The 14074-nt window shown below is 39.6% G+C and overlaps 1 protein-coding gene across 1 annotated transcript in view; it reads right to left on the bottom strand.

The window, feature by feature from the left end:
• Positions 1–14074, bottom strand: part of ALS2CR12 (amyotrophic lateral sclerosis 2 (juvenile) chromosome region, candidate 12) — a 52686-nt gene that overhangs the window by 11264 nt on the left and 27348 nt on the right. Inside the window, exons 7-8 of the mRNA XM_011950007.1 lie at positions 3753–3852; positions 2068–2171 (exon numbers count right to left, since the gene is read on the bottom strand). Coding sequence (XP_011805397.1) covers positions 2068–2171; positions 3753–3852 — 204 coding nt within the window. The remainder of the gene's footprint in view (positions 1–2067; positions 2172–3752; positions 3853–14074) is intronic.

Raw genomic sequence — 14074 nt, 5'->3', positions numbered from 1 at the left:
ACTTTTACACTGTTGGTGGGACTGTAAACTAGTTCAACCATTGTGGAAGACAGTGTGGCAATTCCTCAAGGATCTAGAACTAGAAATACCATTTGACGCAGCCATCCCATTACTGGGTATATATCATGCTGCTATAAAGGATTATAAATCATGCTGCTATAAAGACACATGCACATGTATGTTTATTGTGGCACTATTCACAATAGCAAAACTTGGAACCAACCCAAATGTCCATCAATGATAGACTGTATTAAGAAAATGTGGCACATATACACCATGGAATACTATGCAGCCGTAAGAAAGGATGAGTTTATGTCCTTTGTAGGTACATGGATGAAGCTGGAAACCATCATCCTGAGCAAACTATCGCAAGGACAGAAAACCAAACACCACATGTTCTTACTCATAGGTGGGAACTGAACAACGAGAACACTTGGATACAGGGTGGGGAACACCACACACCAGGGCCAGTTGTGGGGTGGGGGGAGGAGGAAGGATAGCATTAGGAGATATACCTAACGTAAATGAGGAGTTAATGTGTGCAGCACACCAACATGGCAGATGTATACATATGTAACAAACCTGCACGTTGTGCACATGTACCCTAGAACTTAAAGTATAATAAATTTAAAAAATTAATAATAAGAAGAAGAAAGAAAAGAAGTTTAATTGGCTCACATTTCTGCAAGCATGGCTGGAGAGGCCTCAGGGATATTACAATCATGCCAGAAGGTAAAGAGGAAGGAGGCCTGTCTTGCATAGCTGAAACAAAATAAAGAGAGAGAAGGGGGAGGTGCTACAACCTGATCTTTTGAGAACTCACTCACTATCATGAAAACAGAAAGGGGGAGAATCTGCCCCCATCATCCCATCACTTCCTACCAGGCCCCTTCTCCAACATTGGAGATTACAGTTTGACATGAATTTGGGCAGGGACACAAATCCAAACTGTATCAGACACTAAGGCAACTCAGTGGGTTGTATTTTCAAAGAAAAGTATTTTTAAAGAATGATGCCAGGTCAACTGAATATCCATAAGACAAAAATGACCCATGACTCTTACACTTCACTTCGTACACAAAAATTATTCAAAATGGATCATAGAATCATAAAAGCTAAAACTTTAAGGCTTCTAAAAAAATAGAATATCTTCATGACGTTGGAATAGGCAACGATTTTATAGACAGGACACAAAAATCTGTAACCATAAAAGTAAAAAAATGATCATTGCCTTTCATCAAAATTTAAAGCTTTTGTATATCAAAATATATCATTAACAAAATGAAGAGGCAAACCATAGGCTGAGAGACAATATTTACAACATGTATATCTGACCAAAAAAACTTGTATCCACAATATAAAAAGTACTCCTACATATTAAAAATAAAAATATAAGCACCTCCTACTTTTTTAAATGGGAAAAGACTTGAGCAGGCACTTTATGGAAGAAGATATTTGAATGGACCAATAAGCATATGAGAAAATGCCCAACATAAATAGTCATCAGGGAAACGAAAACCATAATGAAGTACCACTTCATGCCCACTGGAATGGCCAAAATTAAAAGACTGGCAAAACTAATTGTTGTGAAGGATGTAGAGCAACTGGAATTCCAATTTATTTAAGATGCTAGAATAAAATGGTACAACTACTTTGGAAAATAGTTTTGGCAAGTTCCTATAAAGTTAAACCTGTACCTGCCCTAGTGCCCAGTAATAGCACTACAGCTATAACAGCTACAGTGAAGAATGAAAAGGATATTCAGAGATGGGATTTTGGCAAAATAAGGATTTTCAGTTTCTGCATGCTTAGCATTCTGTTATTTCCAGTTAATTATAATTTTTGTTCTAAGAACCCTTTGATAAGACTGCCTAGCCTGTGGGAAGATTGTCCAGCTAAAGGACAGCAAGACTGTCAGTCTGTTTGCATACATTTCCAGAAAGCTGGGAGAGGAGGATTATGCCCAGAAAGACAAAAAGATCACTTAATTATGGAGTCACACCTGGGAACTTGGATGTATCACCTGGACTACACATTCAGTAACCAAGGTGGTTTGGGCTGAGTTACCTCCTTCTCTTGAATGAAGTTCTCAAAGACAGTGCTGCAGGATTCATTTATTTTCTTCTCTTCTTCTCCTGACTCCAATTCGAATTTTTTGGTCATCTTTTTTTCTGTGGAAGTGACAAGGAAGCACATATATGTGTAAAGATGGGAAAAGCAGGTGCAATGAGAAACCCAGAATACCTAAAGATAAAAGCTATTCCAGACTCAAGGTCATTGCAACCTGTTGTTCAACCTCTGACACTCACCTGGAGGTGCTTGAGGGTGAGGTGAGCACGGTGGTTGTCCTCAATCACATTAGTCATATGGGATTTACCACCACCATCTCTGGTTCTTCTGTGTGTAGTTTATTTTGAATCTGTTGCTTTTTATTTTGTCCATTCCCTCTGCTGATGTAACCACTATGCTATCATGGATATCCTTACCTTAAAGTAAAAGCTCTTGGCTAACATAACTTTGCCAGCAATAAAATTCATCCTGTACTTAGTGCTGGGGTAGAGGTAGATTTCAACTTAGTGTTCAGACACTAAAGCAACTCAATGGGGAAAGGAAAGTATTTTTAAAGAATGATGCTGGGACAACTGCAAGGAAACCTGCCAGTAAAGCCCCAGTATCAAACAGGAGGAAGGAGGGGCAAAGGGAAACAGATTTCTTCAGTGTTGCAATTCTGGGGAAGGACAGGGAGTGTCTGGTCTGACAGGGTAAGCCTCTGACTGAGCTGGATGGTGAGCAGCTAAATTCTGGTCTTCCAAAACTGGTGGTTACATCTTTACTTAGACTTTGGCAACATGGGATGCGAGTCGTTATGAGTAGCTAGAATCTGGGATATGACTTGGGTTCTATTGCACTAGAATTCTAGGTAAAGCCCCAAACAGGAGCAGCTCCCCCTCCCGTTCCCCAGCCTTAACTCCAGGGTCTTCATATTACTTTTTGGCAGTCCAGATTGCCTACCAGAATGTGAATTAATTAACCCATGTAGTATCTGCATTTAAATGAGTAATTTGTTAAAATCAACTAAATCTGAAATGAATGTGGTTGGCGTGGAATGCAGAATAGGTCTGTAGAGGTCCCACTCCTACCTCAACTAGTCTTCTAGGCCTGGAGTAGTCTCCACAAATTCTCTTCTTTTTTCCTTTTATGAACAAGTTCAATGGAGATGGGAGGTACACCTATAGAGTACTTTGTATGATGCAAGCTCTGTGTTGTTGGAAATATTACAAATATTTACCAAGTGTGAATTCCTTCTGGAAGATGTGGGAATATAGAAGCTCTTAGTATAATGGATTGTGTTGTTCCTGTCTGTCCCCTGCCCACATGCAAGTGAACATTTCACATTCTAATTAAAGAACTCGGAACTTTGAGTTCATCTGTTTCTAGATAATAAGTCTGCACTCCCTACAGGGATTCTAGCATTTGTTCCAGCCATCACAGGCAAACTTGGACCAAATGAGTTTCAGAAGGTATAGGCTTAGATTCTCTTAGATCAGATGCCTGAACTTCAAAAAAGACCCTACCCTTGTTGTCATTTTGCTTTCATGAAAACTCTGGGCACCTTCCATTCAGGTATCTAGCATGTGGCCCATCACCCTTGGTAAGCCCAAGGCCACCTTCCTCAAGTCAAGACCAAACTTCATGGCAGTTTTTTAACGCACTTGTCATAAAAAAAAAAAAGCTAGAGTTTCTGTACTCACTTTGCTGTAGCAGGATATTTTCTCGCTCCAACTTCTCATCCTTCTTCCATTTTGCCTTCTGTTTTGACCACTTCTCTTCCATTTCATCATAAATACTGTCCTGGGGAGGGACAAAGGCATCATGAAGAAAAGAGTCCTAAAATGAAGGTGCTCTGGAGAGGCTGTAAAACTCAACTCAGGGAGGACTTCTCTTGGCACTGCACAGTGGCCAGGGCCCAGCACCATGTTCTGTGCATCTTCCCTTACCTAGGGCCCTCACTGAGTGGGTCCTCCATGGGTGACTGGTGGGAAGTAAATTCCAACCCAGCCCAACAGAGAGCTTGTGGAACCCAAAGGTCAAGGGCAAACTATGCCCAGTGTTTGCCCCACTAGAACTGAGATTCCTTTGAAGACAGGTAGAGTTCTCCATGTTGAAGAATCATATGTCAGTTCCCCCTGAATCACAAATCCCTCTTCAATAGCACAAGAAGAACGGACGCTGGGCGTGGTGGCTCACACCTGTAATCCCAGCACTTTGGAGGGCAGAGGCATGCAGATCACGAGGTCAAGAGGTCAAGATCATCCTGGCCAACATGGTGAAACCCCGTCTCTACTAAAAATACAAAAATTAGCTGGACGTGGTGGCACGCACCTGTAGTCCCAGCTACTTGGGAGACTGAGGCAGAAGAATAGCTTGAACCTAGAAGGCAGAGGTTGCAGTAAGCCAAGATCATGCCACTGTACCAGCCTGTTGACAGAATGAGACTCTGTCTCAAAAAAAAAAAAAAAAAAAAAAAGAAGAAGAAGAAAGAAAATGCCTAGTAGTTAATTTGAACACTTAAAAATAAGGGGATGTTTTTCAGAGAATGTCTGCTTTTTTTCCAGCAAATCTAACTTTCTTTTGTGGTTGAGGTTAAATAAGCCTAATCCAATACCAATACTGTTGCTTGGCTCAGATTTCATGAACATGGAACCCTAGAAGGGGAAAGACCCTGGACCTGGATGCTGCTAGTAAGGTCCAAGGATGCTGACTGCCTTCTTGTTCAGGTTAGTAGAAGGATTCACGCTCGACCTATTCTATTTACCACTCACACATGTTAGGCTGTTCTCTATGATGTTTTCCCTGAATATACCAAGGAGTATCTTAAACAATGAGTTTTAGACACAGGCTCAAAACTGAAACTTTAAGTGTTAAATAGAAATTCAGGTACTGGTGTTTCACTTTTGATAGAGTGACCAAGTGTCCTTGTCTGTCTGACACTGAGGGGTTTCCTGGGACTTTGGACTCTCAGTGCTAAAACCTGAAAAGTCTCAGGCAGACTAGAACTATTGGTCACTATACTACACAATTAAATAGGAAGAAGGCTTGAGGCTTCAGTCCTTTCCCACCCCACTAGCCATCTCTTAACTCTCTTGATCTACCTAGTAAGAATCATGCCCTAACTTTGTTTTCCTAGGCCTTCATCAAATGAGCTTATTAAATGGATGGGTTTTATTCTAAGATGATGTGAGCACTCCATGCTTTGCTTTTGGCAGTGCAGAGTGATACATTCTTTTTGGATGGCAATCTGGCCAAATATATTAAAGGCCTTAAAAATGTTCATTCCAAAACAAGAACAAACTAACCTCAAAGCTAGGAGAAGAAAAGAAATAACTAAAATCAGAACAGAACTGAATGGAATCAAGATTCAAAAATCCATACAAAGAACCAGTGAAACAAAAAGTTGGATCTTTGAAAGGATATGCAAGACTGATAGCGTGCTAGCTACATTAACAAAGAAAAAAAGGATGATCCAAATAAGCACATTCAGAAAGGACAAAGGTGACATTACAACCAATCCCACAGAAATACAAAAGTTCCTCAGAGACCACTATGAACATCTGTATGCATACAAACAAGAAAATCTACAGAAAATGGATAAATTCCTGGAAATACAACCTCCAAAGATTGAATCAAGAAGCAACTGAAACCCCAAATAGACAAAATTGAGTTTTGAAATTTAATCAGTAATAAAAAAATCTAACACTCAAAAAAAAAAAAAAATTCTGGGACCAGAAAGATTCACAGCCAAAATCTACCAGAAGTACAAAGAAGAGCTGGTACCAATTCTACTGAAACTGTTCCAAAAAAATGAGGAAGAGGGATTCCTCCCTAACTCATTCTATGAAGCCAGCATTATCCTGATACCAAAACCTAGCAAAGACAAAAAAAGAAACTACAGGTCTACAGGCCAACATCCCTATGAAGATAGACTGAAAAAATGCTCAACAAAATACTTGCAAACTGAATCCAGCTACACATGAAAAAGTGAAAAAGTTAATTCATGGTCAGGCATGGTGGCTCATACCTGTGATCCCAGCACTATGGGAGGTTGAGTCAGGAGAACTGCTTGAGCCCAGGAGTTTGAGCAACATGATGAGACCCCATCTCTACAGAAAAAATAAAAAATAGCTGTGTGTAGTGGTCCCAGCTCTTTAGGAGGCTGAGGTGTGAGGATCACTCCAGCCCAGGAGGTTGAGGCTTCACTGAGCTGTGATTGTGCCACTGCCCTCCAACCCATGTGACAGAATAAGACACTATCTCAAAAAAAAAGTTAATTCACTAAGATCAAGTAGGCTTCATTCTCACAATGCAAGGTTGGTTCAACATATGTGAATCCATAAATGTGATTCACCACATAAACAGAGTTAGAAAGAAAACCCATATGATCATCTCAATAGACATGGAAAAAGCCTTTGATAAAATCTAACATCCCTTCATGATAAAAACTCTCAGCAAATTAGGTTATCAAAGGAACATACTTCAAAATAATAAGAACCATCTATGACAAACCCACAGCCAACATCCTACTGAATGCGTAAAAGCTGGAAGCATTCCCCTTGAGAACTAGCACAAGACAAGGATGCTCACTCTCACCACTCCTACTCAACATAGCACTGGAAGTACTAGCCAGAGCCATTAGTTAAGAGAAAGAAATAAAAGGCATTCAAATAGGAAAAGAAGAAGTCAAATTATTTTTCTGTTCACTGATAATATAATTCCATACCTAGAAAACTCTAAAGAATCTGCCAAAATGCTCCTGGAACTGATAACAAGTTCAGTAAAGTTTCAGGATACAAAATCAATGAAAAAAAATCAATAGCATTTCTATACACCAATAACGTCCAAGCTGAGAGTCAAATCAAGAATGTAATCCCATTCAAAATAGACACAAAAAGAATAAAATACCTAAAAATACAGCTAACCAAGGAGGTAAAAGGAGAACTACAAAATGCTGCTGAAAGAAATCAGAGACAACACAAACAAATGGAAAAACATTCCATGCTGATGGATTGGAAGAGTCAATATCATTAAGATGGCCACACTGCTTAAAGCAATTAAGAGATTAAATGCTATTCCTGTCAAACTACCAGCATCAGTTTTCACAAAATCAGAAAAAATTATTGTAAAATTCATATGGAACAAAAAAGAGCCTAAATAGCCAAAGCAATCCTAGGCAAAAAGAACAAAGCTGGAGGCATCTCATTAACTGACTTCAAACTATACTATTAATACAAGGCTACAGAGATGGTGGACGGGAGGCAGGACTAGATTGCAGCTCCCACTCGGATGGACAGAGCAGCATGTGGTCTTGCATCGTGAACTTTTGCTCCAGAACTACTGCAGGAATAATTCAGGAAAGTCAAGAGAATCCACAGGCCCTCTGAAGGAAGTGGATTGCTCCTGTAGGACCCGGGAGATGCCCCAAATACTGTGAGTGTCCAAACTGTGGAAGTAGGAAAGGGGGATTGTTCACCTCCAAACACACAACCTTACTGGGGAACCTGAAGGTCTAGATCATGGGAGAAGATTCTGACCTTTTCTGGAGCTGAGTCAATTTAGAGAACCAAGTGAAATACAGGGTTAGAGGAAGTAGCAGGAAAAGCCCTGTGGGCTCTTTGGGTTCCCAAGGAAGCCATTTCTGACTTGTCTCACAGGGCTACCTGGGGAGGACTGCCAGAGGAATTTGGAAAAGATCACAGGTAGAAGGAAAACTCCAGCTGAACTTTGTAACAATTTCAACTGAATAGGAAATCTCCTGGCCAGAACTTGGGGGCAGGCATGAATCTGGTATGCAGACTCCACAGGCAGGGAAACACAAAAGCACTAGTTGCTTTTGCAGGTGGGAGGCTGGTAGCCTGGGGCAAGTTCTCAGCCCTGTTTGCCCACTGCCTGGAGACAGACTTGGTGCTACTGGGTTGGGGGCACGGTGCAAGTAAGATCAATCTTCTGGGTTTCGTGGAAGCTGGGTGAGGTCTGTGATTCCCAGTTTCCCCCCACTTCCCTGACAACCTGAATGACACAGCAGAGGTAGCCATAATCCTCCTGGGAACATAATTCCATTTACCTGGGAACCACACCTCCATCCCCCACAGCAGCTGCAGCAAGACCCGCCCAAGGAGAGTCTGAGCTCAGACATGCCTAGCCCTGCCCCGACCTGATGGTCCTTTCCTACCCACCCTGGTAGCTGAAGACAAAGGGCATATACTCTTGGGAGTTCTAGGGCCCCACCCACCACCTGATCCTCCCCATACTGCTACTGCTGTTGCTCTCTTGAAAGTGCCACCTCCTGGCAGGAGGCCAACCAGCACAAAAGTAGTGCATAAAATGACCAAAACTAAGCACCCTCACAGAGTCCATCTCACTCCCCTGCTACCTCTACCAGAGCAGGTGCTGGTATCCACAGCTGAGAGACCCACAGATGGTTCACATCACAGGACTCTGTGCAGACAACCCCCAGTACCAGCCTGGAACCTAGTAGGCCTGCTGGGTGTCTAGATCCTAAAAAGAGATAACAATCACTACAGCTTGAGGTCTCAGGAAGCCACATCCCTAGGAAAAGGGGTAGAATACTACATCAAGAGAACACCCCATAGGACAAAAGAATTTGAACAACAGCCTTGAGGCCTAGACCTTCCCTCTGACAGAACCTATCCAAATGAGAAGGAACCAGAAAACCAACCCTGGTAATATGACAAAACCAGGTTCTTTAACATCCCCCACAAAATCACATTAGCTCACCAGCAGTGGATCTAAACCAAGAAGAAACCCCTGATCTACCTGAAAAAGAATTCAGAAGGTCAGTTATTAAGCTCATCAAGGAGGCACCAGAGAAAGGCAAAGCCCAATTTAAGGAAATCAAATAAATGATACGAGAAATGAGGGGATAAATCTTCAATGAAATAGCATAAATAAAAAACAATAAAAACTTCAGGAAACAATGGATGCACTTATAGAAATGCAAAATGCTCTGGAAAGTCTCAGCAATAGAATCGAACAAACAGAAAAAAGAAATTCAGAGCCTGAAGACAAGGTTTTTGAATTAACCCCATCCAACAAAGGCAAAGAATAAAAGAATACTAAAATATGAACAAAGCCTCCAAGAAGTCTGGGATTATGTTAAACGAGCAAACCTAAAAATAATTGGTGTTCCTGAGGAAGAAGAGAAATCTAAAAGTTTGGAAACATATTTGGGCAATAATTGAGGGAAACTACCCCACCCTTGTTAGAGACCTGATATCCAAATACAAGAAGCTCAAAGAACACCTGGGAAATTCATCACAAAAGGATCATAGCCTAGGTGCATTGTCATCAGATTATCTAAAGTTAAGACGAAGGAAAGAATCTTAAGAGCTGTGAGGCAAAAGCACCAGGTAACCTGTAAAGGAAAACCTATCAGACTAACAGCAGATTTCTCAGCAGAAACCTTATAAGCAAGAAAGGATTGGTGCCCTATCTTCAGTCTCCTTAAACAAAACAATTACCAGCCAAGAATTTTGTATCCAGCAAAACTAAGCTTCATAAATGAAGGAAAGATACAGTCTTTTTCAGACAAACAAATGCTAAAAGAATTTGCCACTACCAAAGCAACACTACAAAAATTGCTAAAAGGAGCTCTAAATCTTGAAACAAATCCTGTAAACACACCAAAACAGAACCTCTTTAAAGCATAAATCTCACAGGACCTATAATACAAAAACAAACAAACAAACAAACAAAAAACACCAAAAAAAAAAAAAAACTAAAATAAAAAAATCCACACACACAGAAAACCAAGGTATACAGGCAACAAATATTACAATGAATGGAATGGTACCTCACTTCTCAATACTAACATTGAATATAAATGGCCTAAATGCTCTACTTCAAAGCTACAGAATTGCTGAATGGGTAAGAATTCACCAATCAACTATCTGCTGCCTTCAGGAGACTCACCTAACACATAAGAACTCACATAAACTTAAGGTAAAGGGGTGGAAAAAGATATTCCATGCAAATGGACACCACAAGCAAGCAGGAGTAGCTATTCTTATCTCAGACAAAACAAACTTTAAAGCAACAGCAGTCAAAAAAGACAAAGAGGGACATTATATAATGGTAAAAGGCCTTGTCCAACAGGAAAATATCACAGTCCTAAATATATATGCACCTAACACTGGAGCTCCCAAATTTATAAAACAATTACTCCTAGACCTAAAAAATGAGATAGATAGCAACACAATAATAGTGGGGGACTTCATTACTCCACTGACAGCACTAGACAGATCAACAAAACAAAGTTAACAAAGAAACAACGGATTTAAAATATACCCTGGAACAAATGGACTTAAGAGATATTTACAGAACATTCTATCCAACAACCACAGAATATACATTCTATTCAACAGCACATGGAACTTTCTCCAAGATAGACCATATGATAGGCCACAAAACAGCCCTCAATAAATTTAAAATTGAAATTATATCAAGCACTCTCTCAGACCACAGTGGAATAAAACTGGCAATCAACTTCAAAAGGAATGTTCAAAACCATGCAAACACATGGAAATTAAGTAACCTGCTCCTGAATGAGTATTGGGTCAACAATGAAACCAATAAGGAAATTTAAAAAAATTCTTCAAACTGAAAGACAACAGTGACATAAAACCTATCAAAACCTCTGGGATACAGCAAAGGCAGTGCAAAGAGGAAAGCTAATAGTCCTAAACACTTATATCAAAAAGTCTAAAAGAGCAAAAAGAGACAACCTAAAGTCACACCTCAAGGAACTAGGGAAGCAGGAACAAACCAAACACAAACCCAGCAGAAGAAAGGAAATAACCAAGATCAGAGCAGAACTGAATGAAATCAAACAAACTAACAAACAAACAAAAAATACAAAAGACACATGAAACTAAAAGCTGGTTCTTTGAAAAGATAAATAAAATTGATAGATCATTAGCAAGATTAACCAAGAAGAGAAAAAAATCCATATAAGCTTAATTAGAAATGAAAAGGGAGATATTACAACTGAGACTACAGAAATACAAGAGATCATTCAAGGATACTATGAACACCTTTATGCACATAAACTAGAAAACCTAGAGGAGATGGATAAATTTCTGGAAAGATTACAACCCTCCTAGCTTAAATCAGGAAGAATTAGATACTCTGAACAGACCAATAACAAGCAGTGAGATTGGAATGATAATAAAAAAATTACCAACAAAAAAAAAGTACAGAACCAAATGGATTCACAGCAGAATTCCACCAGACATTCAAAGAAGGATTGGTACCAATCCCATTGACACTATTCCACAAAATAGAGAAAGAGGAAATCCTCCCTAAATCATTCTATGAAGCCAGTATCATACTAAAACCAGGAAAGGACATAACCAAAAAAGAAAACTACAGACCAATATCCTTGATGAACATAGATGCAAAAATCCTTAACAAAATACTGGCTAACTGAATCCAACAACCTATCAAAAAGACAATCCACCATAATCAAGTGGGTTTCATACCAGGGATTTAAGCTTAACATACTCAAGTCAATAAATGTGATACACAACATAAAAAGAATGAAAAATCACATGATCATTTCAATAGATGCAGAAAAAGCATTTGACAAAATTCGGCATTGCTTCATGATTAAAACTCTCAGCAAAATTGGCACACAAGGGCCATACCTTGTAATAAAAGCCATCTATGACAAACCCACAGCCAACATCATACTGAATGGGGAAAAGTTGGAAGCATTCCCTCTGAGGACTGGAACAAGACAAGGATGCCCACTCTCACCACTCCTCTTCAACATAGTACTGGAAGTCCTAGCCAGAGCAATCAGACAAGAGAAATAAAGGGCACCCAAATCAGTAAAGAGGAAGTCAAACTGTTGCTGTTTGCTGATGATATAATTGTATACCTACAAAACCCTAAATGTTCCTCCAAAAAGCTCCTAGAACTGATAAAAGAATTCAGTAAAGTTTCCAGATACAAAATTAATATGCACAAATCAGTAGCTCTGCTATACACTGACAGTGATTAAGTTGAAAATCAAATCAAGAACTCAACCCCTTTTACAATAGCTGCAACAGAAAAATAAAATTTTTAGAAATATACCTAACCAAGGAGGTGCAAGACCTCTACAAGGAAAACTATAAAACACTGCTGAAAGAAATCATAGATGACACAAACAAATGGAAACACATCCCCTGCACATTGATGGACAGAATCAACATTGTGAAAAAGCTCATACTGCCAAAAGCAATCTACAAATTTAGCACAATTCCCATCAAAATACCACCATCGTTTTTCACAGAACTAGAAAAAAAAATCCTAAAATTCATATGGAACCAAAAAAAGAGCCCACATAGCCAAAGCAAGACTAAGCAAAACAAAACAAAACAAACAAACAAAAAATCAAAAAACAAAAAACCCAGCAAATCTGGAGACATCACATTACCTGATTTCAAACTATATTATATGGCCATAGTCACCAAAACAGCATGGTACTACTATAAATAAAAGCACTTAGACCAATGGGACAGAATAGTGAACTCAGAAATAAACCCAAATACTTACAGCCAACTGATCTTTGACTAAGCAAACAAAAATATGAAGTGGGGGCCAGGCGCGGTGGCTCAAGCCTGTAATCCCAGCACTTTGGGAGGCCAAGACGGGCGGATCACGAGGTCAGGAGATCGAGACCATCCTGGCTAACACAGTGAAACCCCATCTCTACTAAAAAATACAAAAAAAAACTAGCCGGACAAAGTGGCAGGCGCCTGTAATCCCAGCTATTTGGGAGGCTGAGGCAGGAGAATGGCGTGAACCTGGGAGGCGAAGCTTGCAGTGAGCTGAGATCCGGCCACTGCACTCCAGCCTGGGCGACAGAGCGAGACTCCATCTCAAAAAAAAAAAAATGAAGTGGGGAAAGGACACCTTATTCAACAAATGGTGCTGGGATAATTGGCTACCCACAAGTAGAAGAATGAAACTGGATTCTCATCTCTCACCTTACACAAAAATCAACTCAAGATGGATCAAGGACTTAAATCTCAGACCTGAAAATATAAAAATTCTAGAAGATAACATCAGAAAAACCCTTCTAGACATTGGCTTAGGCAAGGATTTTGTGACCAAGAACCCAAAAGCAAATGCAATAAAAGCAAAGATAAATGGCTGGGACTTAATTAAATTAAAGAGCTTTTGCATGGCAAAAGGAACAGTCAACAGGGCAAACAGACAACCCACAGAATGGGAGAAAATCTTCACAATCTATACATCTGACAAAGGACTAATATCCAGAATCTACTAAAACAAATTAGCAAGAAAAAACCAAATAACCCATCAAAAAGTGGGCTAAGGACGTGAATAGACAATTCTGAAAAGAAGATATACAATTAGCCAACAAACATATGAAAAAGTGCTCAACATCACTGATGATCAGGGAAATACAAATCAAAACCACAATGACATACCACCTGACTCCTACAAGAATGGCCATAATCAAAAAATAAAAAAAAAAATAGATGTTGGCATGGATGTGTACATAGTAGTTGTACTATGGAAAGCAACATAGAGATTCCTTAAAGAATTAAAAGTAGAACTACCATTTGATACAGCAATTCCACTACTGGGTATCTACCCAGAGGAAAAGAAGTCATTACATGAAAAAGATACTTACACATGCATGTTTATAGCAACATAATTCACAATAACAAAAATGTGGAACCAACCCAAATGCCCATCGATCAATGAGTGAATAAAAGAACTGTGGTGCGTGTGTGTGTGTGTGTGTGTGTGTATAAAAAATGGAATACTACTCAGCCACAAAAAAGGAATGAATTAATGCCATTCAACACAGCTTGGATGAGATTGGAGACTTATTCTAAGTGAAGTAACTCAGGAATGGAAAACCAAACATCGAATGTTCTCACTCATAAGTGAGAACTAAGCTATGAGGATGCAAAGGCATAAGAATAACACAATGGATTTTGAGGACTCAGGGGAAAGAGTGGGAAGGGGGTGAGGACTAAAC

This window comes from Colobus angolensis, unplaced genomic scaffold, assembly GCF_000951035.1.
Source record: "Colobus angolensis palliatus isolate OR3802 unplaced genomic scaffold, Cang.pa_1.0 Scaffold30, whole genome shotgun sequence".
In the NCBI taxonomy this organism is placed as follows: domain Eukaryota; kingdom Metazoa; phylum Chordata; class Mammalia; order Primates; family Cercopithecidae; genus Colobus; species Colobus angolensis.
The sequence above is the reverse complement of the archived record's forward strand: the minus strand, read 5'-3'. Positions and strand labels throughout refer to the sequence as shown.